Source organism: Bubalus bubalis, chromosome 2 (genome assembly GCF_019923935.1).
Source record: "Bubalus bubalis isolate 160015118507 breed Murrah chromosome 2, NDDB_SH_1, whole genome shotgun sequence".
Lineage (NCBI taxonomy): Eukaryota > Metazoa > Chordata > Mammalia > Artiodactyla > Bovidae > Bubalus > Bubalus bubalis.
In genome coordinates this window covers 78,759,595-78,786,623 of record NC_059158.1, presented here as the reverse complement: position 1 = coordinate 78,786,623, position 27,029 = coordinate 78,759,595, and the positions used below count along the sequence as shown (strand labels likewise).

General features: G+C 41.3%; 1 protein-coding gene across 4 annotated transcripts in view; it reads left to right on the top strand.

Annotated features, from left to right (window-relative positions):
- Positions 1 to 27,029, top strand: part of LOC102393823 (kelch-like protein 23) — a 49,577-nt gene that overhangs the window by 7,674 nt on the left and 14,874 nt on the right. Inside the window, exons 1-2 of one of the 4 annotated variants that reach the window (XM_044934165.2) lie at positions 22,015 to 22,666; positions 23,823 to 25,037. In XM_044934165.2, coding sequence (XP_044790100.2) covers positions 23,825 to 25,037 — 1,213 coding nt within the window. In that variant the 5' untranslated portion in view covers positions 22,015 to 22,666; positions 23,823 to 23,824. Of the gene's footprint in view, positions 1 to 11,484; positions 11,947 to 22,014; positions 22,895 to 23,822; positions 25,038 to 27,029 lie in introns of those variants that run through there. The other 3 variants (XM_025275336.3, XM_025275330.3, XR_006547498.2) reach the window with 3 other exon arrangements.

The window sequence follows — 27,029 nt, the reverse complement described above, 5'->3', positions numbered from 1 at the left end:
CAGGCATCTTTTAATTTTGTGGCTGCATTCACCATCTGCAGTGACTTTGGAGTCCAAGAAAATAAAATCTGTCACTGCTGCTTTTCCCCCTTCTGTTTGCCATGAAGTGATGGGATTAGGTGCCATGATCTTAGTTTTTTGAATGTTTAAGCCAGCTTTTTCACTCTTCTTTCACCATCATCAAGAGGCTCCCTAGTTCCTCTTCACTTTCTGCCATTAGAGTGGTATCATCTGCATATCTGAGGTTATTGATATTTCTCCTGGCAATTTTGATTCCAGCTTGTGACTTAGCCAGCCTGGCATTTTGCATGATGTACATATGAGTTCAATAAGCAGGGTGACAATATACAGCCCAATTTTGAATCAATCAAATTGTCAGGTTGTTCCATGTAACGTTCTAACTGTTGCTTCTTGACCTACATACAGGTTTCTCAGGAGATGGAAGGTAATCTGGTATTCCCATCTCTGATAATTTCCCACAGTTTGTTGTGATACACACAGTCAAAGGCTTTAGTGTAGTCAATGAAGCAGAAATAGATGTTTATCTGGAATTCCCTTGCTTTCTCTATGATCCAACGAATGTTGGCAGTTTGGCCTCTGGTACCTTTGCCTTTTCTAAACCCAGCTTGTACATCTGGAATTTTTCATTTCACATACTCCCGAAACCTAGCTTGAAGGATTTTCAGCATAAACTTGCTAACATGTGAAATATCCAGTAGTTTGAACATTCTTTGGCATTGCCCTTCTTTGGAAATGGAATGAAAACTGACCTTTTCCAGTCCTGTGGCCGCTGCTGAGTTTTCCAAATTTTCTGACATATTGAGTGCAGCACTTTAACAGCATCATCTTTTAGGATTTGAAATAGCTTAACTAGAATTCCATCACCTCCACTAGCTTTGTTTGTAGTAAGACCCGCATGATTTCACACTCTAGGATGTCTCATTCCCTAGGTGAGTGACCATACCTTTGTGTTTATCCCGGTATAAATATATATATAACAAGATATAACAAGATCTAACATATGAGATAATGTGCATTGTTTGAATATGCTAAGTTTGTGGTAATACTGTTTGTAGCAATGCCAAATTAATGCAGTAGGTTGCAAAATCTAAACAGTTTTGTAAGTATATTGTACGGCACATGGTAAAAAGTAGCCACTACTGCTACTACTACTAAGATGTTTCAGTCGTCTCCGACTCTGTGCGACCCCATAGACAGCAGCCCACCAGGCTCCACCGTCCCCGGGATTCTCCAGGCAAGAACACTGGAGTGGGGTGCCATTTCCTTCTCCAATGCATGAAAGTGAAAAGTGAAAGTGAAGTCGCTCAGTCGTGTCCGACTTGTAGCGACCCCATGGACTGCAGCCCACCAGACTTCTCCATCCATGGGATTTTCCAGGCAAGAGTACTGGAGTGGGGTGCCATTGCCTTCTCCAAAAAGTAGCCACACCAATAGATAAAAATGAACACCAGCAGAAGCTTTTACTTAAACATATCTGCATGAGCTTCAGGAATTGAAGTTTTCAGACACTAATCTTATGAGACTTTTGGCACAGCTGAAAATTAGATAATTTGGAAATACTAGAACTAAAATTACCATGACTAAAATTAGAATCTTGATGGATGGATTTGATAATAGAACAGGCATAGCTCAAGAGAGAACTAGTGAATAAACACAAGTTAGAAAATACATGAATATGGCAGAGAAAGCCAAAACAATAAAATGCAGAAGAGAAATTAAGAGGTAGAAGATATAACAAGATCTAACATAGGAAATTGGTGTCTTGGGAAGAAAGGAGAAAATGAAACAAGCAATATATTTGAAGATAATGACTGAGAACCTTATAAAGCTGATGAAAGACATCAAACCACACGTTCAAGAGTTCTTATGAACCCCAAACAGGAAAATAAAAAGAAAACCATATGAAATCACATTTTTTTAAAACTACCAATAATCTATGATGGAAAAAACATAAAGAAGCTAGAGGGGGGAAAAAGATGACTTTGAAAGGAGTAATTTATAACAGCTGATATTTTCTTTTTTTCCTTAAATGTTTGATAAAGTTGAAGAGTGAAGACATCTAGACCTGGAGTTCTCTTTATTGGAAGATTTTTAACTACTCATTCAATTTCCTTAATTGTTTATAGATTCAGCTTGTATAGTATTTCTTGAGTAAGCTTTGGCAGTGTGTGACAGTGTTATCTTTTGCTGAATAGTAAATTACCTCAGAATTTGACAGGTTACAACTCAGCGTTAGTTATCTCACAGTTTCTTTTTTAACTGGATTATTCTGGCTCAGGTTCTCAGGTCAGGATGTCCCCTCCAGCTCTAGTCATATGAAATCTTGACTAGAGCTGAAGGATCTGCCTGCAAGGTGGCTGGCTTACACGGTTTTTGGCAGGAGGCCTCAGTTTCTCACTGATTGTTTTTAGGAATCTCAACTTTTTGCTGACTGTTGGCAAAAGGTCTCAATTTCCAACCACGTGGGTGTCTTCAAAGTGTTGCTTGAATGTCCTAAAGACATAGTTTCCTGCCAAGTGACCAATCCAAGAAAGAGGGCAAAGAGGAAACCACAGTGCCTTTGTGACGTAGTCTCAGAAATCAAACATCATCAATTCCACCATATTTTATTTGTTAAACCAGTACAAAGTCAAGCCCACAGTCAAAGGGAGGGGAATTAAACTCTACCTTTGAGGGAGGAGTTGAAGGGTGTTGGATATGCTTTTAAGCCAGTAAAGTGTCTCTCAAGGACTTGGTCCATTTCATGTGAAATTTATGGGCATAAAGTTTTTCATAATACTGCCCTATCAGTCCTTTAATTTTGCAGTGAACACATGGATACCTGCTGTCTAGATTTTACATTAATATTTTACTCTGCTTATTTTATCACATTCCTATCCATTTCTCTATCTAGCCATCTTTTTAATTTTTTTCTTCTTCCTCTTTTAACATAAGCATTTTTTGTCCCCTTTCCTTCTTTGTTTCCCAGTGTAAAAAAAAACCATGTACTTCTCTGGCTTCAGTTGGAACTTAGTTCTTTTCCAGCTCTGTGTGACCTCTGGGAATAACTTAATTTGTGATGGTCTTGGGATCATTTTTTGCCAGACTTATAGTGTTTCACCCTATGCATGTGTGTCTTAGTATCTAACCATAGAGTCAAGGGGACAGTTCCTCTTACAGATTTCTGAAACTCTTTCTCCATTTAGCTCCTTCCTATCTGGTACTCTGTCCTACAAATTGCAGCCAGTTCAACCTCCCCAGACTTACCTCCAACTCCTCGACTCAGTGAGACTACTGTGGTCTGCTTGGGATTCCCCTTGCCTGCACCTCAGGCTGGAAAATGTCTCCAGGCAGAAATGCAGGCCATTATAGGACTTACCTCATTTGTTTTCTCTTCTCTTATGGATCACATTCCTGTGCTGCCTGTTGTTCAGTGCCTGGAAACACATATTTCATATATTTTGTAAAGTTTTCTTATTGTTTGCAGTGGGATGGTTAGACTAGTCCCAGTTCCTCCAGAAACAGAAATTGTAGTATCTCATTTTTAATTCCTAATTTAACATGGTGATTAAAAGCTCTGCTCTAGGTTAGACCAATTTGAATTCTAGCCCTGGATTGGGTTAATCCTGGCTTCCAAACATCTCAATTTTCTTATCCTTTATGTGGAGATGATAACGGTACCTACCACCGCTAAGATTGTTGTAAAGATACACTGAACTGGACATGCTAGTAGCTTATTATGGCTGCTCTTAACAAAGTAACACAACCTGGGTAGCTTAAAACACTTATGGTGCCAGAGGCTAAAAACGCAAACAGTTTCACTGGGCTGAAACCTGGGTGTCAGCAGGGCAACCCTCCATTAAAGACTTGAGGGGAGAATCTATTGTTTCTTCCAGCTTCTAGTGGCTGCCTGCTCTCTTTGGCTTGTGGCTGCATTGTCTTCCCAGTCTTTACCTTCATGACCACATTGCTCTCTCCTCTTCTATGTCAAGTCTCCCTCTGCCGTGTTCTTATAAGGACACTTGTAATTGCATTCAGAGCCTAACTAGATAATCCAGGACAATCTCCCCAAGTCAGGATCCTTAACTTCCATCTCTAAAGACCCATTTTCCTTATTGTTCACTCGCTCGGTCATGTCTAACTCTTTGCCACCATTTATGGGTTCCAGGGAGCATTTATGGGCTCCAGGGATTAGGACTTGATATCTTTTGGTGGCCATTATTCAGCCTATTACAGGTAATAAAGCATTTTGCACACAATCAATCAGTGCTAATAGTCAATATATTTAGCAACTACTACAGCACAGGAACCAGCTAATAAAAACAGAAGTGCCAAACAAGAATGGATGCTGGCCACAACCATAACAGTGTCTGGATCTGAATAGAAGCGTTGCACTTGTCATTTATGCCAGCACCTCACACACGTAGTATACACTCAATGTTAGCTCACTGAGGTCCAACTTTATTAAGTTAGTTCTATTTCCTCTTTTTTAAATGTCCGGACATGTCCTTTGCTCATTTATCTATAAGATCTGTGTTCTGCTTATCTGTTTTTCTGACCACTTTGTATATGGAAGATACTAATATTGTTATATCTGTGATAAATATTGTTTGTATTATATTAATATTGTGTTCATCTTTTCTAAACCTTGTTTTATTATTTCTAGATAATTTGTTCTTAATCTTTATTCAAAAATATAAACATCTACATTTAGTATGTGCCTTATTATCCATTAGATTATGTTAGATTTAATGAAACAAATATATTGATACACACTAATTAGGATTTTTAAAAGGTAGGATTCTTGTTCTCTAAAAATTTTCCTTTGAAAGCAAAAGAATCTCTGTTTCCCTCAAAGCTAAGCAGATTTTCCATGGCCAATTTTATTATGCTAAACTGTGAGCTTATAGAGATGGTAGAATTAAAAATAGAAATTAAGAAAGACTATTAATATCATAATAGGATTGGGCAGAGAAGTAGAGGAACTTCCTGTTCTTCACAGGAGACTCTAGGATAGCCGTAGTAGGCAGAATTCTAAAATGGTCCCTGAGATGTCCCATGCCCTGGTGTACATGCTAAACATAATCCTTAGTACTGTGAATTTGATGTATTTTACTACTATGATTAGGTTATGGTTTATGGCACAGTTGACTTTAAAGTAGAATGTCTGGGTTGGACCTGACCTAAACACACGAGCCCTTTAAAAGCAGAGAGTTTTCCTGGCTGGTAGCGGAAAAGGAAGTCAGTGATTCAAACCACAAGAAAGATTCAACATGCCCTGGCTGGTTTAAAGATGGAAGAAGGCATATAATGAGGAATGTGGACAGCCTGTAGAGCTGAGAGCAGCCTCTGGCTGACAGCCAACAAAGAAACAGGGACTACAATCGTACAATAAACTGCAAGGAAATGAATTCTGCCACCAGTCATGCGAGTCTGGAAGAGGACTGTGAGCCCCAGATGAGAAACACAGCCCAGGCTGGCACCTTGATTTCAGCCTGGTGAGACCCTGAGCTGAGAACCCAGCCACACTGTGCCCAGATTTTTGACCTACAGATACTTGTGACAATGTTTTTGTGTTGTTTTAAACTGCTAAATTTGTGTTAATTTGTTACATAGCAGTAAAAATTAACACAATAGCTAATCTCAAGGAAAAGTCTGATTTTCATACACATAGCTCTTTTGTAATTATGTATTTGGCAATTTAAACTGTAAAGTAGCAAATTACTTTTTATTCTTCTGACCAGACACTGAACATCATTGTGACCTAAGGAGAGATGCTCCTAAAAATGTCTCTGCCTTTGAGAGTTTAACAGGGACTTAATTTTTCCTGTTTTCTAATTTTTTATAATGTGACTGTACTTCTTTAAAAAGAAAAATAAATTTAAAGAAATCAAGACCTCCTGAGACAGAGCACACCCTATAACCCTAAGCTGTTCACACAGGACTAGCTGCACGTAATTTGTGAGACCCAGAACACAGTGAAAATATGAAACCTCTTGTTCAAAGATTAAGGATTCCAAGACAGCAAAGTATTAAACCAAGAGTGAGATCCTTCTGACTGCACAGGTCACACATGCAGCCAAATCTGTGCTCAGACCTTCTCCAGCAACTTCCAGATAAAAACTTTGCCAAGCACTGGTTACTACTGTCCAGATGCCCCAGTGCTGCTTCACTGCTTGGGTGACATTTGCAAAGTAATTGCTTATAATGTCACCATACACCAAATCCTTTCAGAATTTTCCCCAAATGTGTTTGTATATATGTATGTGTGTGTGTGTGTGTCTATTATATATGTATATATATATATATGTGCTCTTTGCTATAGATGGATTATTCTTATAATTGTCATATTGCTTTTATCACTTAAAATTATAGCCTAAGTATTTACCTGTATTAATATTCTTTAAGGTTAAATTTTTTAATTTAAATTTACATTTTTGCACTTTAAATGGTATGAAGAGATTAAAAAAGAAAGAATGGTAAAGAGGAAGGAAGGAAGGAAAAGAGGGAGGGAGGGAAGTTGGGAGGAAGGAAAACAGGAAAGATCCTTGTCCTTTAAGGAATCCCTATAGTAAAATAAGAGAACAGTATTGAAGTCTGACATGGTTACTGTATTAGGAAGGTATAAGCTACAAGCTATTAGGAAAGTATACACTATAAACTACTGTATTAGGAAGGTATATAACAGGGCTTCCCTATTAGCTCAGTTGGTAAAGAATCTGTCTGCAATGCAGGAGACCCCCGTTTGATTCCTGGGTGGGAAAGATCCACTGGAGAAGTGATAGGCTACCCACTCCAGTATCCTTGGGCTTCCCATGTGGCTCAGCTGGTAAAGAATCTGCCTGCAATACGGGAGACCTGGGTTGGGAAGATCCCCTGGAGAAGGAAAAGGCTACCTACTCCAGTGTTCTGGCCTGGAGAATTCCATGGCATGTATAGTCCATGGGGTCGCAGAGTCTGACATGACTGAGTGACTTTCACTTCACTTCAAGCTACATATGTAATTTAAGTATAAACTTATTTTATTTTCAACTATCTTTTAAAATAGGAATATTGCTCCAACATTTTTATATAAGAAAACAAGCTTGGTAAGGTCACAGAACCAAGTAATAAAAGAATTCTTCAAAACTAGGTGATGTTGAAACAAGGAACATGAACACTAGTCCCAGTTCTAACTGGTAAATAGCTCTGTGATTTTGGGGAATTATTTTGCTTCTCTGGAATTCTTTTTACTTTCTGTAAAATGACTAGACTGAGCGAATTTTATCCCCAACTGCCTTCCAGTTCTAAAATTCTGTACTTCTAATGTCATTATGAATTTAAGTGTTCTCTAATTTTGGCTACAGGGAGCTATCTTCTGTCTATGGTGTGCTGTAGTCCATGGGATTGCAAAGAGTCAGACACGACTGAACGACTGAACTAACTAGCTATCCTCTAAATCAAGTTAAGTCACCCTATTTTTAAGGCCTTTAGAAGGAGGTTTTCCTTTTACTGCAAAATCATTTTGGGATCAACCTTGCTTTTAATTTTTTAGCATATTAATAGGTCACAGGTTTGAACTCTTCATGTTGCTTAGTTTTCTTGTCTTTGAGCTAAATAACTATGACTTCTTTATCTGATTATCAGAAAGCAGTTTTTATTTTCATGACTCTTCTCTGACCTACTCAAAATCCTCTCTGACCTTTAAGACTGTCTTTGAACTGGACACAGGACTATATTCAGGATCAAGTCACTGGTTATCTCATTTTGCTCTTATAAGCACTGTCTTTCTTTTCCTTTTTTCCTCAGTGTGTATTACAACAATGCTTTGCTGGGGATCATGTTAAAATACAAATTGTTTTCAGTAGTTCTGGGGTGGGACTTGAGCTTCTGTTTTTCTGACACACTCATAGATGAAATACTCTTAATACTTAGTTGCCGCTTGACTACCTAAGGTGCTGAATCTAGCAGCACTTCCTATAAAGACAATAAAACCCAGAAAGCAGTCTCCACTGGCTTATAGGCCAAGTCCAGGTGCCATAGAAATAACCTGAAAATCAGTTTAGTGCCTACAGGTGAGTCCAACCTGTCTCTCTAAATGAGCAGCCAAAATGTGGTTATGCTCAGGCTTACCTGCCCCAGAATAGCCTACCATAGCTCATATGACTTGATCATCGAAGAAGAGCTCCTAGACATAGAAATTAACTGCTAGAGTGGGAACTGGTATAGGCTTTCTCCACTTTGGCACTGTACAGACTTTGGGGGCTGGATGATTTCTTTTTGGGGGCCAGGGGAGGAGTGTGTGTTTCTTGTACATTGTAGAATAGCAGCATTCCCGACCTCTACTCACTAGATGCCACTAGCACTCCTCCGGCCAAGTTAGGGTTTCCCTCATAATTCAGTTGGTGAAGAATCCTCCTGCAATGCAGGAGACCACCCTGGCTTGATTCCTGGGTCAGGAAGATCCACTGGAGAAGGGATAGGCTACCTACTCCAGCATTCTTGGGCTTCCCTTGTGGCTCAGCTGGTAAAGAATCCACTGCAATGTGGGAGACCTGGGTTCAATCCTTGGTTTTGGAAGATCTCCTGGAGAAGGGAAAAGTTACCCACTCCAGTATTCTGGCCTGGAGAATTACATGGACTGTGTAGTCCATGGGGTCACAAAGAATCAGACACTACTGAGCAACTTTCATTTTCGGGCTTCCGTGACAGCTCAGTTGGTAAAGAATCTGCCTACAATCCAGGAGATCCCAGTTTGATTCCTGGGTTGGGAAAACCCGGTGGAGAAGGGATAGACTACTCACTCCAGTATTCTTGGGCTTCCCTTGTGGCTCAGCTGGCAAAGAATCCACCTGCAATGTGGGAGACCTGGGTTCGATCCCTGGGTTGGAAAGATCCCCTGGAGAAGGGAACAGCTCCAGTATTCTGGCCTGGAGAATTCCATGGACTGTATTGTATAGTCCATGGAGTAACCGAGAGTTGGACACAACTGAGCAACTTTCACTTCACTGGCAAATTGTGACAACCAAAAGCATCTCTAGACATTTCCAATAATCCCTGTTTGAGAACTACTTAATGACTGAAAGTCTGTATGCTTTATCCCTGGATGAAGCGAAGATACAGCAATTGTATGGACAGAATACTGCTACTCTTACAGCGACGGATCCAAAATATTTTCCCCCGTGTAATAATTTCCTTATGATCAAGTCCACAGCCTTGTCACATCATAGCAATCACCACCTGAGTGTTTAATATTTTTGATGCCTAACTCAGTCACTTCCTTCATGCATTAGATACATACGAGGCCTCTTTTCCTACCCATGTATTATATGTGCCTTGCTGTGCTAAGTTGTTTCAGTCCTGTCTGGCTCTGTGTGATCCTATGGAGTAGCCCACCAGGCTCCTCTGTGCATGGGATTCTCCAGGCAAGAATACTGGAGTGGGTTGCTGTGCAAGATCCTCCAGGGGATCTTCCCAGCCCAGGAATCAAACCTGTGTATCTCACATCTCCTGCATTGGCAGGGGGGTTCTTTACCACTAGCTGCTGCTGCTGCTGCTAAGTCGCTTCAGTCGTGTCCGACTCTGTGCGACCCCATAGATGGCAGCCCACCAGGCTCCCCCATCCCTGGGATTCTCCAGGCAAGAACACTGGAGTGGGTTGCCATTTCCTTCTCCAATGCATGAAAGTGAAAAGTGAAAGTGAAGTTGCTCAGTTGTGTCCGACTCTTCGCGACCCCATGGACTGCAGCCCACCAGCCTCCTCTGTCCATGGGGTTTTCCAGGCAAGAGTACTGGAGTGGGGTGCCATTGCCTTCTCCGCACCACCTGGAAATTCCTATATATTATGTGTACTGTGGCACAACAAATCTATTAGTTTCAATCTGCTTTTGTAGTACAAGTACAATCTTTTATAATATGAGTTATAATTACATCTTTATTCTACTTTTTAAAAAATGTTATCTCTGATATACCCACATATTCATTTACTGTCATAGCATTTGAATTTTTTTTAAGCTCCTAGTTTGTACTAGTCCTGAAGGAGAGTTAGAAAAGATCATCACTTATAGTCTCATAAGCTCCTTCCATGGGACAGCTGGTATATCACAGGAGGCCCCAGACTGAGCTCTGCTAATAGTGTGATAATGGGACTGGAATTTATAGCCGCTTCCTACCCCTATTATGAGATATGCTTTTTTCTTTCAGAAGATGAGAGGGAGAGCCCTTTACTGACTTAACAACCCCACAGCACATCTTTAGATGAGGCCAGCTGTAGGGAATATATAAACAGTAATTAATTGCCTTGACTCTTTTACCTAAAACCCTATCATGTTTGTACCTTCTGGTGGGTTTCTTTTTCAGGTGGACAGTGTGATGGTTCTGAAGAGACATTTTTTTGATGTGCTCTACTAGGGCTTATGGAATAATATATTTCTGGCCAAAAGCTAAATCTATCTTACTTATGTCGTACAAACTGATATCTATGTGATGAGGGTTCATGTTGAAACAAAACATTAACATAAATGTTTCCTAACACAGACTTTCTTATAAACACTCATTGTTTATGGAAGGCATTACTTAGTAAAAAATTAGTTTGTCTTTTATATTCAAATAATAAATGTTCAGATTTATGTTTAAACAACTAGTAAAATATGATTACAATTAAACTAACATTTGTCACACAGAATTTTAAAACTGTGCAAACTGGAAAACTTGCTCATTCACATTTTTTTCTACCACTCTACAGTCATATTCTGGATTTTGTTACATACCAAAAATCTCAACTCTTTTCACAACTTGGTCTATGCAATGTTCTACTTTCCTCAGTTCAATATGAGAATATGTTCTTTTAGGGATTTATTAACAAGTTAACCTTTTTCAGATTTAAATCCAGAAAAATATCCTGTTGCACAATTTTTGAGGGGATAAAAAGACTACAGTAAGCAAATATTTTGAGAGTCTACTATGGGCAAGAAAGCAAACCTAAACAAAACAAAAACCTGTGGATGCTTAAGAAGTGTAGGACTATGTCTTACAAAGAATGATGTCCTTCAAAGCGTTTACAGTTTGATTGAAGGGTGAGATACATATATATGTAATTCATAATTCCCAAGTATGCTTCATAAAGCATCTTAGTAATCAGCATAAAAAGTGTTTAAGTCAAGGAAGGACTAGATGACCATACAGTATTGTGTTTTGTATTCGCTCAATTGATTAACTGTGATAGAAGCTTTATGAAAGAGGTAGACTGTCATCTATACATTAAGCATGGAAAGGACCTGGAAAAATGGAATGGACTTGATAGAGCTTCCCAGATGAAGGGAATAATGTGAGCCAAGATGGGGGTGGGTACAGCATATTCTTTAGGTAGTGATGATGTATTAATATCTGGCCTGATGAAGTTAAATGTTTACACTGGGGAGTAGTGGAATAAAGCTTTGTAAGTAGGATTTGGCCAATTTATGGACAGATTTGTAAGCTAATCCATGGAGTTTGAATTTCTTCCAGGTACCTCTTAGGAGCAAGTAAAGGGAAGTGATGTCAAGAAAGTTGTGTTCAGGTGGTATGAAAGGTAATGTACAGCTTGGGAGGAAAAGGAAGAGATGACACAGAAAAGTCTTGCAGTAAGTCAAGGTAGAAGTGATAAAGACCTCCTAAGCATGCTGTGAGTGAGAAGGAAAATGAAGAGATATGTAAACCAGATGCAGGCTTTCCTAGTGGCTCATGGTAAAGAATCCGCCTGCCAAGGCAGTAGGCATGGGTTCAATCCCTGATCTGTGAAGGACACCACAACTACTGAGCTTTAGAGCCCAGAAGGCACAACCATTGAAACCCGTATGTTTTCGAGCCTGCACTCTACAACAAGAGAAGCCATTGTAATGAGAAGCCAGAGCACTGCAACTAGAGGGTAGCCTCTGCTGTCCATAACTAGAGAAGAGCCCGTGTGCAGCAGTGAAGACCCAGCACAGCCAAAATTAAATAAATGAATTCATTAATAAAAAAAATAAGCCTGATGCTTTGAATTTGAAAATGGAAAAAAGCACAAAACTTTTAGATCATGTTCTGCAGGAAGGCAGTGTCTGTGGATTGTCATTTATATAATTTCTTGAAGAACTCTGAGACCTGAGCGAATTTTTAAAGCAAATTCTGAAAGTCTTACTTATAATCGGCTCATATTTTCACTGGTATAAAAAATCTTTATTGAGTGCCTGTTATGTGGCAGACACTGTTTTAGGAATACTAGAATGAATGGGGGATATACGATGAACAAAACATAAAATCACTGCTTTCATGGAGTTTATGTTCTAGTGGGAGAAATCTCACAATGAACTAAAAAATATGCAAAATATATGATATCATAAATGGTAATAAGGATTATGAATTAAAGCTGGGAAGGGGGATAGGGAATAACAGGTAGGATGTGGAGATAATTTTAAATAGGTTGGTTAAAAAAAAAAAAAAAAAAAAAGGCCTTGTTGGGAAGTTGATATTTTAGCAAAAAATCAAGTAGAGGTGAGTGACCAGGTCATACAGTATTTTGGGGAAAAGAGCTGGGCAGGCAAAAGGAATACCTAGCAGTGAGACCCTGAGGCAACCCATTCCTGGTGAGGGGAGAAGCTGGGCTGGGAAAGGGGGTGCTGGAGATCCTTGTAAGTACTTTGATTTTTACTGAATGAAATAGAGAATCGTTGGACAGTTTTAATCTGTGACTGAGGAGAGTATCAGTCTGTTTTGGTTGATTTCAGCCAGTGCTCTTACTTTTTCTGGGTCCCTGCTGGCTCAGATGGCAAAGAATCTGCTGCAGTGTGGGAGACCCAGGTTTGATCCCTGGGTAGGGACGATCCCCTGGATAAGGGAATGGCTACCCACTCCAGTATTCTTGCCTGGAGAATTCTAAGGACAGAGGAGCCTGACGGGTTATGTAGTCCATGGGGTCCCAAAGAGACAGACACGACTGTGTGACTAACACTTTCAGCCAGAAGAATGGCTTCCCTGGTGGCTCAAACTGTAAAGTTCTGCCTGTGGTAGGAGACCTGAGTTCAATCCCTGGATCAAGAAGTTTCCCTGGAGAAGGGAATGGCAACCCACTCAAGTAGTCTTCCCTGGAGAATCCCATGGTACCTTCTCTAGCCAGAAGAATTGGGTTTCTTTTTTTTTTTTCTAATTGAAAAAGATCCTAGTTTATTATCTTCTTCCATGTATTAATTTTATCTGAAATTTAGCTTTAACTGTGGTACCGGGCCTAGATCTAATAGATAGAGTGCCTGATGAACTATGGACAGAGGTTCGTGACATTGTACAGGAGACAGGGATCAGGACTATCCCCATAGAAAAGAAATGCAGAAAAGCAAAATGGCTGTCTGGGAAGGCCTTACAAATAGCTGTGAAAAGAAGAAAAGTGAAGAGCAAAGGAGAAAAGGAAAGATATAAGCATCTGAATGCACAGTTCCAAAGAATAGCAAGGAGAGATGAGAAAGCCTTCCTCAGCAATAAATGCAAAGAAATAGAGGAAAACAACAGAATGGGAAAGACTAGAGATCTCTTCAAGAAAATTAGAGATACCAAGGGAACATTTCATGCAAAGATGGGCTCTATAAAGAACAGAAATGGTATGGACCTAACAGAAGCAGAAGATATTAAGAAGAGGTGGCAAGAATACACAGAACTGTACAAAAAAGATCTTCATGACTAAGATAATCACGATGGTGTGATCACTCATCTAGAGCCAGATATCCTGGAATGTGAAGTCAAGTGGGCCTTAGAAAGCATCACTATGAATAATGAGTGGAGGTGATGGAATTCCAGCTGAGCTATTTCAAATCCTGGAAGATGATGCTGTGAAAGTGCTACACTCAATATGCCAGCAAATTTGGAAAACTCAGCAGTGGCCACAGGGCTGGAAAAGCTCAGTTTTCATTCCAATCCCAAGGAAAGGCAATGCCAAAGAATGCTCAAACTACCACACAATTGCACTCATCTAACATGCTAGTAAAGTAATGCTCAAAATTCTCCAAGCCAGGCTTTAGCAATATGTGAACCGTGAACTTCCAGATGTTCAAGCTGGTTTTAGAAAAGGCAGAGGAACCAGAGATCAAATTGCCAACATCCGCTGGATCATGGAAAAAGCAAGAGAGTTCCAGAAAAGCATCTATTTCTGCTTTATTGACTATGCCAAAGCCTTTGACTGTGTGGATCACAATAAACTGTGGAAAATTCTGAAAGAGATGGGAATACCAGACCACCTGACCTGCCTCTTGAGAAATCTGTATGCAGGTCAGGAAGCAACAGTTAGAACTGGACATGGAACAACAGACTGGTTCCAAATAGGAAAAGGAGTATGTCAAGGCTGTGTATTGTCACCCTGCTTATTTAACTTCTATGCAGAGTACATCATGAGAAACACTGGGCTGGAAGAAACACAAGCTGGAATCAAGATTGCCGGGAGAAATATCAATAACCTCAGATATGCAGATGACACCACCCTTATGGCAGAAAGTGAAGAGGAACTAAAAAGCCTCTTGATGAAAGTGAAAGTGGAGAGTGAAAAAGTTGGCTTAAAGCTCAAGATTCAGAAAACTAAGATCATGGCATCTGGTCCCATCACTTCATGGGAAATAGATGGGAAAACAGTGGAAACAGTGTCAGACTTTATTTTGGGGGGATCCAAAATCACTGCAGATGGTGATTGCAGCAATGAAATTAAAAGACGCTTACTCCTTGGAAGGAAAGTTATGACCAGCCTAGATAGCATATTCAAAAGCAGAGACATTACTTTGCCAACAAAGATCCGTCTAGTCAAGGCTATGGTTTTTCCAGTGGTCATGTGTGGATGTGAGAGTTGGACTGTGAAGAAAGCTGAGTGCTGAAGAATTGATGCTTTTGAACTGTGGTGTTGGAGAAGACTCTTGAGAGTCCCTTGGACTGCAAGGAGATCCAGCCAGTCCATTCTGAAGGAGATCAGCCCTGGGATTTCTTTGGAAGGAATGATGCTAAAGCTGAAACTCCAGTACTTTGGCCACCTCATGTGAAGAGTTGACTCATTGGAAAAGACTCTGATGGTGGGAGGGATTGGGGGCAGGAGGAGAAGGGGACAACAGAGGATGAGATGGCTGGATGGCATCACTGACTCGATGGATGTGAGTCTGGGTGAACTCCGGGACCTGCTGATGGACAGGGAGGCCTGGTGTGCTGCGATTCATGGGGTTGCAAAGAGTCGGACACGACTGAGCGACTGAACTGAACTATGGCACCCAAAAACATATCCTCAGTGAAGCACTGTCTTTTAAATGACCCTCCCTCCAAGTGTAGCAAGCTAGTTCCTATTTTGAGAATGAACCAGTGGTCTTTCATATGTTTTTTTAACAAGTACCCCAAAAGTAACATATGGACTCACTTCCACATTTTTAGATTGATATTGAAAACTTTTCATTGTGAGTTTAAACATTTTCCAAGGTTATAATTTCTAGAATATTATAAATAATGACTTTTCAATAGGCTTTAAAATAACACTTTAAAATCTATTTAGTGAAAGCTAACTATAATTATTTGAAACCTACCATGATTCCTTTAAAAATACATAAACATGTTGTTCTTTAACAGTGAGGAATTTTTATCTTATTCTTTTTTAAAGATTTATTATTTATTGTTGGCTGTGGTGGACGTTGGTTGCTGCATGCAGGCTTTCTCTGGTTGTGGCCAGGGGGGCTATTTTTCATTGTGCTGTACAGGCTTTTCACTGCAGTGGCTTCTCTTTTTTCAGAGCGGTCTTCAGTAGTTGCAGCTTGCGGGCTCTCGAGTGCTGAGTAATCATGGTGCACAGGCTTAGCTGCTCCAAGGCATGTGGGATCTTCCCAGACCAAAAATCGAACTGGTATCCCTTGCATTGCCAGGTGGATTCTTAACCAACGGACCATCAGAGAGAAGCCCTCTTTTTTTTTTCTCTTGAGCTCATATTTCCATTCTCCCAGAGAATATTGTCCTACTGAAAATATAGGCAGTCCTTATATGAAAATTTGCAAAATTATCATGCAAAATAATCTTTGTAATCAGTAAGAACAACTGTGATTGTCCTGTGACCTTCAAGTTTTTTTGTCAAGATATTAAAAACTGGTATCGGAAGACAGTTTCTACATGTTTCCTATAAATGTATCGGAAAATGAAAAACAGTAGGACCAATATTTACTTGGTGCACTTCCCTGGTGTCTCAGGAGGTAAAGAATCTGCCTGCAAGGCAGTAGACCCGGGTTCAGTTCCTTCTCCTGGAAGGATCCCCTGAAGAAAATGGCAACCCACTCCAGTATTCTTGCCTGGAGAATTCCATGGACAGAGAAGCCTAGTGGGCTGCAGTCCATGGGGTAGAAAGAATTGGACACGACTGAGCAACTGACATACACACACACTGCAATTAGAAACATTGGAAATAAAAGTATGAATTTTTTTTGGTAAAACATTTATTAAGAATAAAGAGTTCTCACCACCTTCTTTTGTCCTATAACTTACAATAGAGAGTGATCATGTGTCTATGCCTTAGTGAATTGTCATATTTCTAAATTTGGATCAGCTTCCAACATTTTATCCTTTGCACTTGCAATGTTGTGACATATCTCCAAGAGTTCTTTTGAAAGTGAAAATTTTTACCGGGGTTACTTCTTCTAGGACACTGTTACCCTTTTTGTCAACAACAACCACTTTCCTCTTTAAGTCAGAAAGTTCGCCTGCACCGAGTTCAGCCGGCTGCAATCTGGTCTTTTCACTGTTGGCACGGTCAACATTCCCACGCTCAGCCCTCTCTCCTAGAACTCCATTATGCTAAATTCAAGCTCTACTTTTGGCAATATCACTCTTACTTCTTTACTACGTTTTCATTTTCGTTGTCCAGTGCCGTCTTTCAATCATCTATTTTTGTAAAATACTGTGCAGATTTATCACAGACAGGAGGCAAGACAACTAGAAGCTTTGTTGTCTGTCTGTGAACTCAATAACAGATGCGCAGTGACCAATCACAATGGACTTTGAAAGAAGAGACGTGATTGGTCGCTAACCATGATGCTCACCTGTTATTTATGCAGTGATTTGTGGACTGAAGAGCTAGAGGACAAAATTTCTATTTTATGCAATTAAAGTTATTAAAAATACACAAGAGTAATTAAAACTTGAACCCTGTTTGATGGATTGGTGTTATTTAACAAAATGGTGGTAACTGAAATTCATGCATATTGGAAACATTCAAAGAAAGGATCATCTATATATTTTTATACTTGAAAATCTTACTACCTTTTAAGCTTCTCTGAAACAAATATGTACATAAATTAGAATTTTAACTATTTTATGTTCTTGATTCTCAAGTAGTAAAAAAATTTCTAGGCTGATTAAAAGTCGGACATGACTGAGCGACTGAACTGAACTGAAGTGATTATTATAATTAACCAAAACAACATAAATATGCTTAAATTAAATCAAAAGTAAAAATTTATCAAAAATTATTTCAGTCTGATGAATTGGGCTATTTTCCTTTCATTTAGACCATGTATCTTGGCTAAGTATTGCTTCCTGCTGGCATGAGACAGACTTTAGGATCAGTGATACTCCTGTTTTTCATTTCTATAGATATAGTCCCTGAGAAAATGTGTTCACACAGACAACTAGATAGGAATGAGAGGAATTTTATTATAGCAGTGCTATTCATTTCATGGATTCTTTCCAAGTTATTTGTCAAAAATGCTCTTTGACTTTTGTTGAAAACAAGGAACTGGAAACCTTCTGACTTGTGAAAGCACTTGTTGCCCAGTCATCAGAATGTTTATTTTCCAGGAAGCATACCCAAAAGGCTTTGCCAAGACGTAGCAACTCCAGGGCAGCCCCATGTACCTGTGCTGGTTTTATACCATACAGTTCCTGAGACTGTCCACATAGCAATCTGAGTGGAATGAGCTGGAATTGTGCAGTGCATAACTTATACAGCTGTATTCAGTGGCTTTATAAATTATACCTATTTTTTTTACTTAACATCAACTCATCTTAATGAGTAGCTTAAATGAAGTACACAAAATTTTCTGTATATACTGGCACATCTATATGTATTGATAATGCTATCACAATTAGCATACCAAACATTGAACGATGTAGCAACATTTAGTGGAAAGATGTACTAATAAGGTAAAAACAACAAACAAAGTTGTTATTTTTATAAACTAAGTGTCTTTTGAAAAGTACAGTGTGATGTCCAAAGGATTCCAACTCCATGCCAATCTCAGTATCTGCCACGAGTCTTTTATGTCTCATCTTATGGTGGCTCTTTATTTCCCTAAGACTTGGATTCACAGATGGCATGGTTGTTTTCTTGAACAGTGTCATTAATTTATTTCATTTAGGAATGCTAATTATATATTTCTGAGTACATCGCATCTATTAGAATTTGCAGTGGATTTCTGATAAAGCGTGTAGTAAAGAGGAACTGCTCCTGCTCATACCGTTCTGTTGGCAGGCTGCTCTTCTTCTGGCAGGTTGAAACAGTCTACTCTATGCTGATATGTACTTTTTTGGGCTCTTTTCTTTTAGTTATAGTAGACATGTAGCTGATATATACTTTTAAGCAATAATTCAAAGCCAACGAATGTCAGGCAGTGAAAGCAAAAGTATTAACTGGGCTCTGCAGCAATCTGAAATAACTACACAAATGACAATATAGTAGTGAATTCTGTTACTCAAGAATCATTTGTTACATGTTTACAAGCTATTATGATTCTAGAAGCCCTCCTTTGAGTTAGATAGAGCCTGTACTTACTGTGTAACAAACAGCATCATGCCACAAACAGCCACACTTCCATCTTCAATCAATCACAATTGTGTCCTCGAATGACAACACTAAAGATGACATCACTCCTCATTATGAAGGGCAAACTGTAATTACAATTAACTACAAAGTTTGTAATTTTGGAAGAAATGTTAATAAGATACTAATTTTCAAATTGAGGTTGTGATAGAGGAGTGCAAATATCCTTTCATTATGGGCTTCTCTGGTGGCTCAGATGGTAAAGAATCTGCCTGCCATGCAGGAGACCCGGGTTCGATCACTGGATTGGGAAGATCCTCTGGAGAAGGGAATGGCAACCCACTCCAGTATTCTTGGCTGGAGAATTCTATGGTCAAAGGAGTCTGGCGGGCTACAGTTCATGGAGTTGCAAAGAGTTGGACACGACTGAGCAACTAACACACACACTCACACTCTTTCATTATAATAGTTAATATTTATATACCACATCCTAAGTATTTTCGTGGTCATTTGATTAGTTGCTAAGTCATGTCTGATTCTTTGCACCCGGTAGACTGCAGCACGCCAGACTTCCCTGTCCTTCACCATTTCCTGTAGTTTGCTCAAACTCACGTTCATTGAATCGGTGATGCTATCCAACCATCTCATCCTTGGTCTTCCCCTTTTCCTCCTGCCCTCAATCTTTCCCAGCATCAGGGTCTTCTCCAATCAGTTGGCTCTTCGCATTAGGCAGCCAAAGTACTGGAGCTTCAGTTTCAGCATCAGTCATAATTTTGCTTTATCTTTCCAGTAACCTTATGTTAGTTGAGAAAGTACTGATATTTTCTTTTACGAGTCAGAAAATTAAGGATCTGAGAAGCTCAGTTAAGCTACATGATAGATAAGTGACACAGGAGAATATTAAGCCTGAAAAAGATCTCATATACTTTTCTTCTCTACTAAACTGTTTACCAAATGTTGAGATAGTAAATCTTTCATTTTTCTCCCATTTTAGGTCTGACATTCTAATTGTGCAAAAGAATCATCTGATGCCCTTGATTAAAATGCAGATTCTAGCATCCCACATAATTCAGTTGAGATGGTCTGACTTGTGGAATTAAACTAAAATCACCCAAATGAGAACAGAGGCCATTTATTCAGATCTTGCTATAGCCAGAGAGTCAGAACATTATTTGCCTTTGATAGAAGCTCAAAGGCAGGTAGGGGAGTGGACAAGCTTTGTAAAAGAGGAAGAAGAGGAAGGTCTCCAGTATGCTTTATTTGAGGTTGTTGGCCTGGTAAATAAAGCTCCAGGCCAACTATTAGAATCAAGGAATATTTTATGCGACTGGTATGAGGAACAAATTGGCTTTCTCTGGTTGGTCCTGAGTTGGAAGTAGGGGTAAAAATCAGTAAGTTGGCTGTCACTGACCACTTCCTGGGTCAGAAAGATCCCCTGGAGAAGGAAATGGCAACCCACTCCAGTATTCTGGTCTAATTGCTGGTCTAATTGGTCTAGTCTAATTGCTGCAGAAGTTGTGGTTTGGCTTCTTGGGCTTTTTGTGTGGTTCAGAGTTCTGTTGTCATATACAGTCTGGTCATTGTTTGTATATTGTCTCTCAGACCATATTCTGAGAAACACACTGGGGCTCTGGTGTTCTTTCATCCTGGTCTCCTTCCTCCCTTAAGCTGGCTATACCGTTGTTGCCGCTGCTGCTGCTAAGTCGCTTCAGTCGTGTCCGACTCCGTGCCACCCCATAGATGGCAGCCCACTAGGGTCCTCTGTCCCTGGGATTCTCCAGGCAAGGATACTGGAGTGGGTTGCCATTTCCTTCTCCAATGCATGAAAGTGACAGGTGAAAGTGAAATCGCTCAGTCGTGCCTGACTCCTAGTGACCCCATGGACTGCAGCCCACCAGGCTCCTCTGTCCATGGGAGTGTGCAGGTAAGAGGACTGGAGTGGGTCGCCAGTGCCTTCTCCACCTGAGCCACTGCTGCTGCTGCTGCTAAGTCGCTTCAGTCGTGTCCGACTCTGTGCGACCCCATAGACGGCAGCCTACCAGGCTCCCCCGTCCCTGGGATTCTCCAGGCAAGAACACTGGAGTGGGGTGCCATTTCCTTCTCCAATGCATGAAAGTGAAAAGTGAAAGTGAAGTCACTCAGTCTTGTCTGACTCATAGCGACCCCATGGACTGCAGCCTAACAGGCTCCTCCATCCATGGGATTTTCCAGGCAAGAGTACTGGAGTGGGTTGCAATTGCCTTCTCTGACCTGAGCCACTAGGGAAGCCCATTAAGTACACTAGAGGGCTTTAGCTTCAGAATCCTCGAGGCTAGTGGGAAATTAACAGTACTTAGGCATTTACCCATCACTATAGTCAAAATTCTCCAAGCCAGGCTTCAGCAGTATGTGAACCATGAAATTCCAGATGTTCAAGCTGGATTTAGAAAAAGCGACGGAACCAGAGACCAAATTGCCAACATCTGTTGGATCATCGAAAAAGCAAGAGAGTTCCAGAAAAACATATACTGTAGTTATTGTTGTTTAATTGCTAAGTCATGTCCGACTCTTTGCAACCTCACGGACTGCAGCACGCCAGGCTTCTCTGTCTTTCACCATCTCCCAGAGTTTGTTCAAGCTCGTGTCCATTGAGTTGATGATGCTATCGAGCCATCTCATCCTCTGTCATCCCCTTTTCCTCCTGTCTTCAATCTTTCCCAGTATCAAAGTCTTTTCCCAATGAGTTGGCTGCTTGCATCAGGTGGCTGGAGCTTCAGCTTCAGCATCAGTCCTTCCAATGAATATTCAGGACTGATTTCCTTTAGGACTGACTGATTTGATCTCCTCAAAGTCCAAGGGACTCTCAAGAGTCTTCTCCAGCACCACAGTTTAAAGGCATCAATTCTTCTGCGGTCAACCTTCTTTATGGTCCAACTCTCACATCTGTACATGACTACTGGAAAAACCATAGCTTTGACTAGATGGACCTTTGTTGACAAAGTGATGTCTCTGCTTTTTAACACACTGTCTAGGTTTGTTATAGCTTTTCTTCCAAGAAGCAACTGTCTTAATTTCATGGCTGCAGTCACCGTCCACAGTGATTTTGGAGCCCAAGAAAATGGTCTGTCACTGTTTCTATTGTTTCTCCATCTATTTGCCTTGAAGCAATGGGCTACACTGTAAACTCCATGAAAGTTATGGACCATCTTTCACTACATCGTTACCAGTGCCTATGCCTAAGCAGGCACTCAATACAGTCTTGCAAATGAATGAATGAAAATGTTTAATATTAGGTTTTGTTGGAACAAAAAAAGTTCCAACAAAGTGAACTTTCTGGTGTAGCATATAGACACCTTTATGTGATTGGACTGGCTACCACCAGAAGAAAGACTGGAGACTGCTCCTTCCAGCTACTCTAAATACTGGAACCTGAATCCTTGGCCCTGGCTACTTTCAGTTTTTCTCAAAGCTCCAAGTTAACCCAAACTGTACAAATTAGTCCTTGGGGCTCCAGAGTGCTCTCCTAAGGGGTAGGATGGAGTTCATGGGAAAGTAGCTCCTACTTCTGGCATTTTGAAGGTAACCTCAACCCCAGACCTTTAGCTTTTTTGCATTCTCTCCAACATCCACCCGCAATTCCACTCCACAATTAGGTCCTGGGCTGGGGAGAGCTACTGAAAGAGGGAGAAAGGAGGTCCCCAATCCCTATATCTGGTTCTAAATCAGGACTTATAGAGTTTGTCTAGAGAGAAAACTCTCGGGAGTGTCTGTGTTGAGGGGTGGGGCTAGGGAGACAGGTCTAAGGAAAGAGGGAAAAGTGGCCCGGGCGGTCTCCTCGGAGAAGCCTTCCCACCTGCTGCAGGGGGAGCCTCGGGTAGGAGTGCAGCCGCGCGCCCGCGCGCCCACCCCGCTCCTGCCCGCAGCGCGGCCCCGCCATCCGTGAGTTCCCGCGAGTGGCCCCGCGCCCCAGCCGCGTGGGGGGCTGTTCGGTTGGAGGCGGGGAGCAGCCGGGGCACCAAAATAGGAGCCGCTTGTGGGCTGGAGCTGCGCTAGCAGGCAGCCTCCGCCGCGCCTCTTCCAAAGATGGTCAGAGGGTCCGGAGGCGCCCCCGCCCCCGCTCGCCGCTAGCCCGCAGGTCCGCACCGCGTCCCGGAGCCAGTGCCGGAGGTAGGTGCGGAACGGACCCGCCGCCCGAGGCCAGCCGGCGGGGAGCGAGCGGGGCCGGACGCGGGGAGCGAGGCCACGCCGCCTTCCGAGCCCGCCTGCGGCAGAGGCGCGGAGACAATGGCCGCGCGGGCGGCGGGCCGGGCCGAGCGCGGGGCCGTCCGTGACGCCGTCCCCACACCTGTGCCGCGGCCCGGGACAGAGGGACGCGGCACCCGGCCCAGTGGACGGCACGCGGCGCCCTCGAAGCGAGTCCCCGCGCCGGCCCCCGGGCGGGGCGGTCCCCGGGCGGGAACGCCGGCTCCGGGCCCAGGCGCGCGGCGTGCGGCGCGCGGAAACCCCTGCGGCAGTCCGCGGTGGTGGCGCGGGGATAGAGGGGCCGCCGTCCGGCCGCTTTACTTTCTGTCCTTCCTTGAGCAGAAAGGCACAGGGTTTCCCTTTTCCGAGATTTCTTCTAATCAGTTATATTTCTGTCATCCGTTTCCTGGCAATCGATGCGACTTGAAAGGAAGACGGAGCTCGGGAAAAAGGTTGAATTGGGGCCGGCCAAGGTCCAGCCTCGAGTGAGGTGACCTCTTGGACGCTTGGATTGTCAAATGTGAGGTCTCTCTAGGACCCTAACTCGGGGCAGATTGAAGAGATTGGGTGAATGGGGTAGCAAATCAATATCTCTTCTTGAGAGGACCACTGAACAATCCGGGGGCCTCATATCAGACTACGAGCTACCCTGAAATTAAATTGACCATCAAATAAATTATGAAATAGTCTATCCACGTAGACTTTTGCATTTGTGACTTAGACTGCTAAACTTAGTCTATCTAGTTTTGTATATGCGATGTTAATCAATCATTGCAATGACAGGAATATTGGGCACTGATTATCTGGGATAATATGCAAAATTGAAAACGCGTTTGTTTCATGTTTTTTGCAGCCATGGCTCTAAAAGGACAAGAAGATTATATTTACCTTTTCAAGGATACCACGCATCCAGTGGATTTTCTGGATGCATTCAGAACATTTTACTTGGATGGATTATTTACTGATATTACCCTTCAGTGTCCTTCAGGCATAATCTTCCATTGTCACCGAGCTGTTTTAGCTGCTTGCAGCAATTATTTTAAGGCAATGTTCACGGCTGACATGAAAGAAAAATTTAAAAATAAAATAAAGATCTCTGGCATCCACCATGATATCTTGGAAGGCCTTGTAAATTACGCGTACACTTCCCAAATTGAGATAACTAAAAGAAATGTTCAAAGCCTGCTTGAAGCAGCTGATCTGCTACAGTTCCTTTCAGTAAAGAAAGCATGTGAGCAGTTTTTGGTAAGGCACTTGGATATTGATAATTGTATTGGAATGCACTCCTTTGCAGAATTTCACGTGTGTCCAGAACTAGAGAAGGAATCTCGAAGAATTCTGTGCTCAAGGTTTAAGGAAGTATGGCAACAAGAAGAATTTCTGGAAATCAGCCTTGAAAAGTTTCTCTTTATCTTGTCCAGAAAGAATCTCAGTGTTTGGAAAGAAGAAGCTGTCATAGAGCCAGTTATTAAGTGGACTGCTCATGATGTAGAAAATCGAATTGAATGCCTGTATAATCTATTAAGCTATATCAACATAGATGTAGATCCAGTGTATTTAAAAACAGCTTTAGGCCTTCAAAGAAGCTGCTTATTAACTGAAAATAAGATCCGATCTCTAATATACAACGCTTTGAATCCCATGCATAAAGAGATTTCTCAGCGATCCACAGCCACAATGTATATCATTGGAGGCTATTACTGGCACCCTTTATCAGAGGTACACATATGGGATCCTTTGACAAATGTTTGGATCCAAGGGGCAGAAATACCCGATTACACTAGGGAGAGCTATGGTGTTACATGTTTGGGACCCAATATTTATGTAACCGGGGGTTACAGAACTGATAACATTGAAGCTCTTGACACAGTGTGGATCTATAACAGTGAAGGTGATGAATGGACAGAAGGCTTGCCAATGCTCAATGCCAGGTATTACCACTGTGCAGTCACCTTGGGTGGCTGTGTCTATGCTTTAGGTGGCTACAGAAAAGGGGCTCCAGCAGAAGAGGCTGAGTTCTATGATCCGTTGAAAGAGAAGTGGATTCCTATTGCAAACATGATTAAAGGTAAGTACAGACTGTGTTTATTCTGTATTTTTTAGGTGTTTGAGATTAGACAAAGGGTCTCTCACAGATAACGTTATAAAAAATTTATCACTTTGGAATGCTACCTTGGAGCTATAGTTGGATTATACAAATCAAATAATGCTACCTAGAATGTTCTAAGTAAAAATATAATATAGCAGAACTCAACTTGACTGAGAGTTATTTGGTCAGAGTATGCTACCCAGGCTGGAAAAGTAATGTTATTTATATAAGAAAACAGTCTAATTCATTGTACCTACTCTAGAGCCTGTTTTGAATCTATATCTTGCTTTCAGTCAAGAATTTATATTTAAATCAAAGGCTAAATGAAGAGAAAAAGCTGGGTGGTTTTATTCATGTTTATTTATTATTATTTTTTTTTTGCTTGCTCTTGAAATCAAAGCTTTTGAGTCTTGCTTTTAAATATTCACTTTTTTTTTCTCATCATCTGATCATCTGTCTTTTAAAAGGTCTTTCATTAAAACCTTGAAAGGTTTGGTATTCTTTCAAAAACTGGAGGACATATAGCCTCTGCTCTTTGTGATTCCAGTCATATCTTAGAGGGTAGAGGAGAGGGGCAGATCCCCTGTCTCCTGCACACGGCCCACACAGCCATGCACACAATTGGGTCTCAGTATTTGTCTGATAGACACTGTATTTTCTGCTGTTTGGTACCAGATTAGCCTTGTTGTTGTTCCCTCCTACTGGAAGAAAAGTTAAACTGTAATCTCATTTATTTCATTACATATATTCATTGGTGCTGGGGAGTTGCACACAAACTGGTAGGTTGTTACTAAATTTGAGTCATTTTATCCCAGATGTTTCTTCCCAGGCCTTTCTGTTTCTTTTTTAATGCTAGCGAGGGTGTGGGAATCTGACCTGGCCTGGGAATCTGACCCGGTGTGATCCTTGGATGAGAACAGGAAGCCTGAGACACAAAATGGTCTTGTGACCAGGCACACTGCTTCTGAGGCCAAGCTGCCTGGGTCTATATCTTAACCTCTCACTTACTTGCTGGTGAGCTTAGGCAAATCGTTTAATCTCCCTGTGCCCCAGTTTTGCCATCTGTACAATGGGGGTGACAACATTACATGGTTTAGGGTTTAAGAGGATTAATTTAATTTATGCTTGTGAATCACTTAGAACAGTGACAGGCATAGAGTAAGCACTCAGTAAGGGTTAGGCATTATGGTCATCAACACTAAAATGTTTATTTAATTGGCTGTGCTGGGTCTTAGCTGTGGCACGTGGAATCTTTGACCTTTATTGCAGCATTGGGATCTAGTTCCCTGACCAAGGATTGAACATGTGTCCCTGCACTGGGAACGCAGAGTCTTAACCATCGGACCACTAGGGAAGTCCTGGTCATGCCCATCCTTATAGAAGGACGTGTCAGCTTTGATAGTGCAGAAATATCTTTCATATTCCATTACAACGTCTCTCCTGCATGCCCAAAGTTTCCGCAGTAGTTGGCAGGATGGGAGAAGTGGCTTCAAGCTCAGTGCTGTTGCTGCTCTGGTTTTCACTCTGCCTGAGCTTGACGCCCCCATTTACTAATTCCCCTCCCTAGAGTGGCTCTAAATAGCCTAACTCCTTTCCTAGGAAAGAAACAAAGAAAGTTCAAATATTTTAGCAGCTGTTGTAAACCTGGCTATATTTCTGCCTCTGCTTCTTAATGATAAGATCACAGTTTCGGTGGTTTTGTAGTTAAGAGTATATTTCTTTGAGGGCTGAAATGTATTACTTTATGAAATGTTGTTAAATTGTATTTGAAACAATGTTTCTGGAAAGAAAAATGCAGCAAGGGTGTCTACACTGTAAAGAAAGCCGCAAGTGTTCTCACCTTAGCCTTGAGTGGAATGGAAGACCCTCTTACACTGAAGTCCTCCCCTACCTCCTAGCTGGGTCTGAAATTCCAGAGTTTTATATTTTTTTAACTTAAATTTCGATTCTTGATTATATCTGACCATCCCC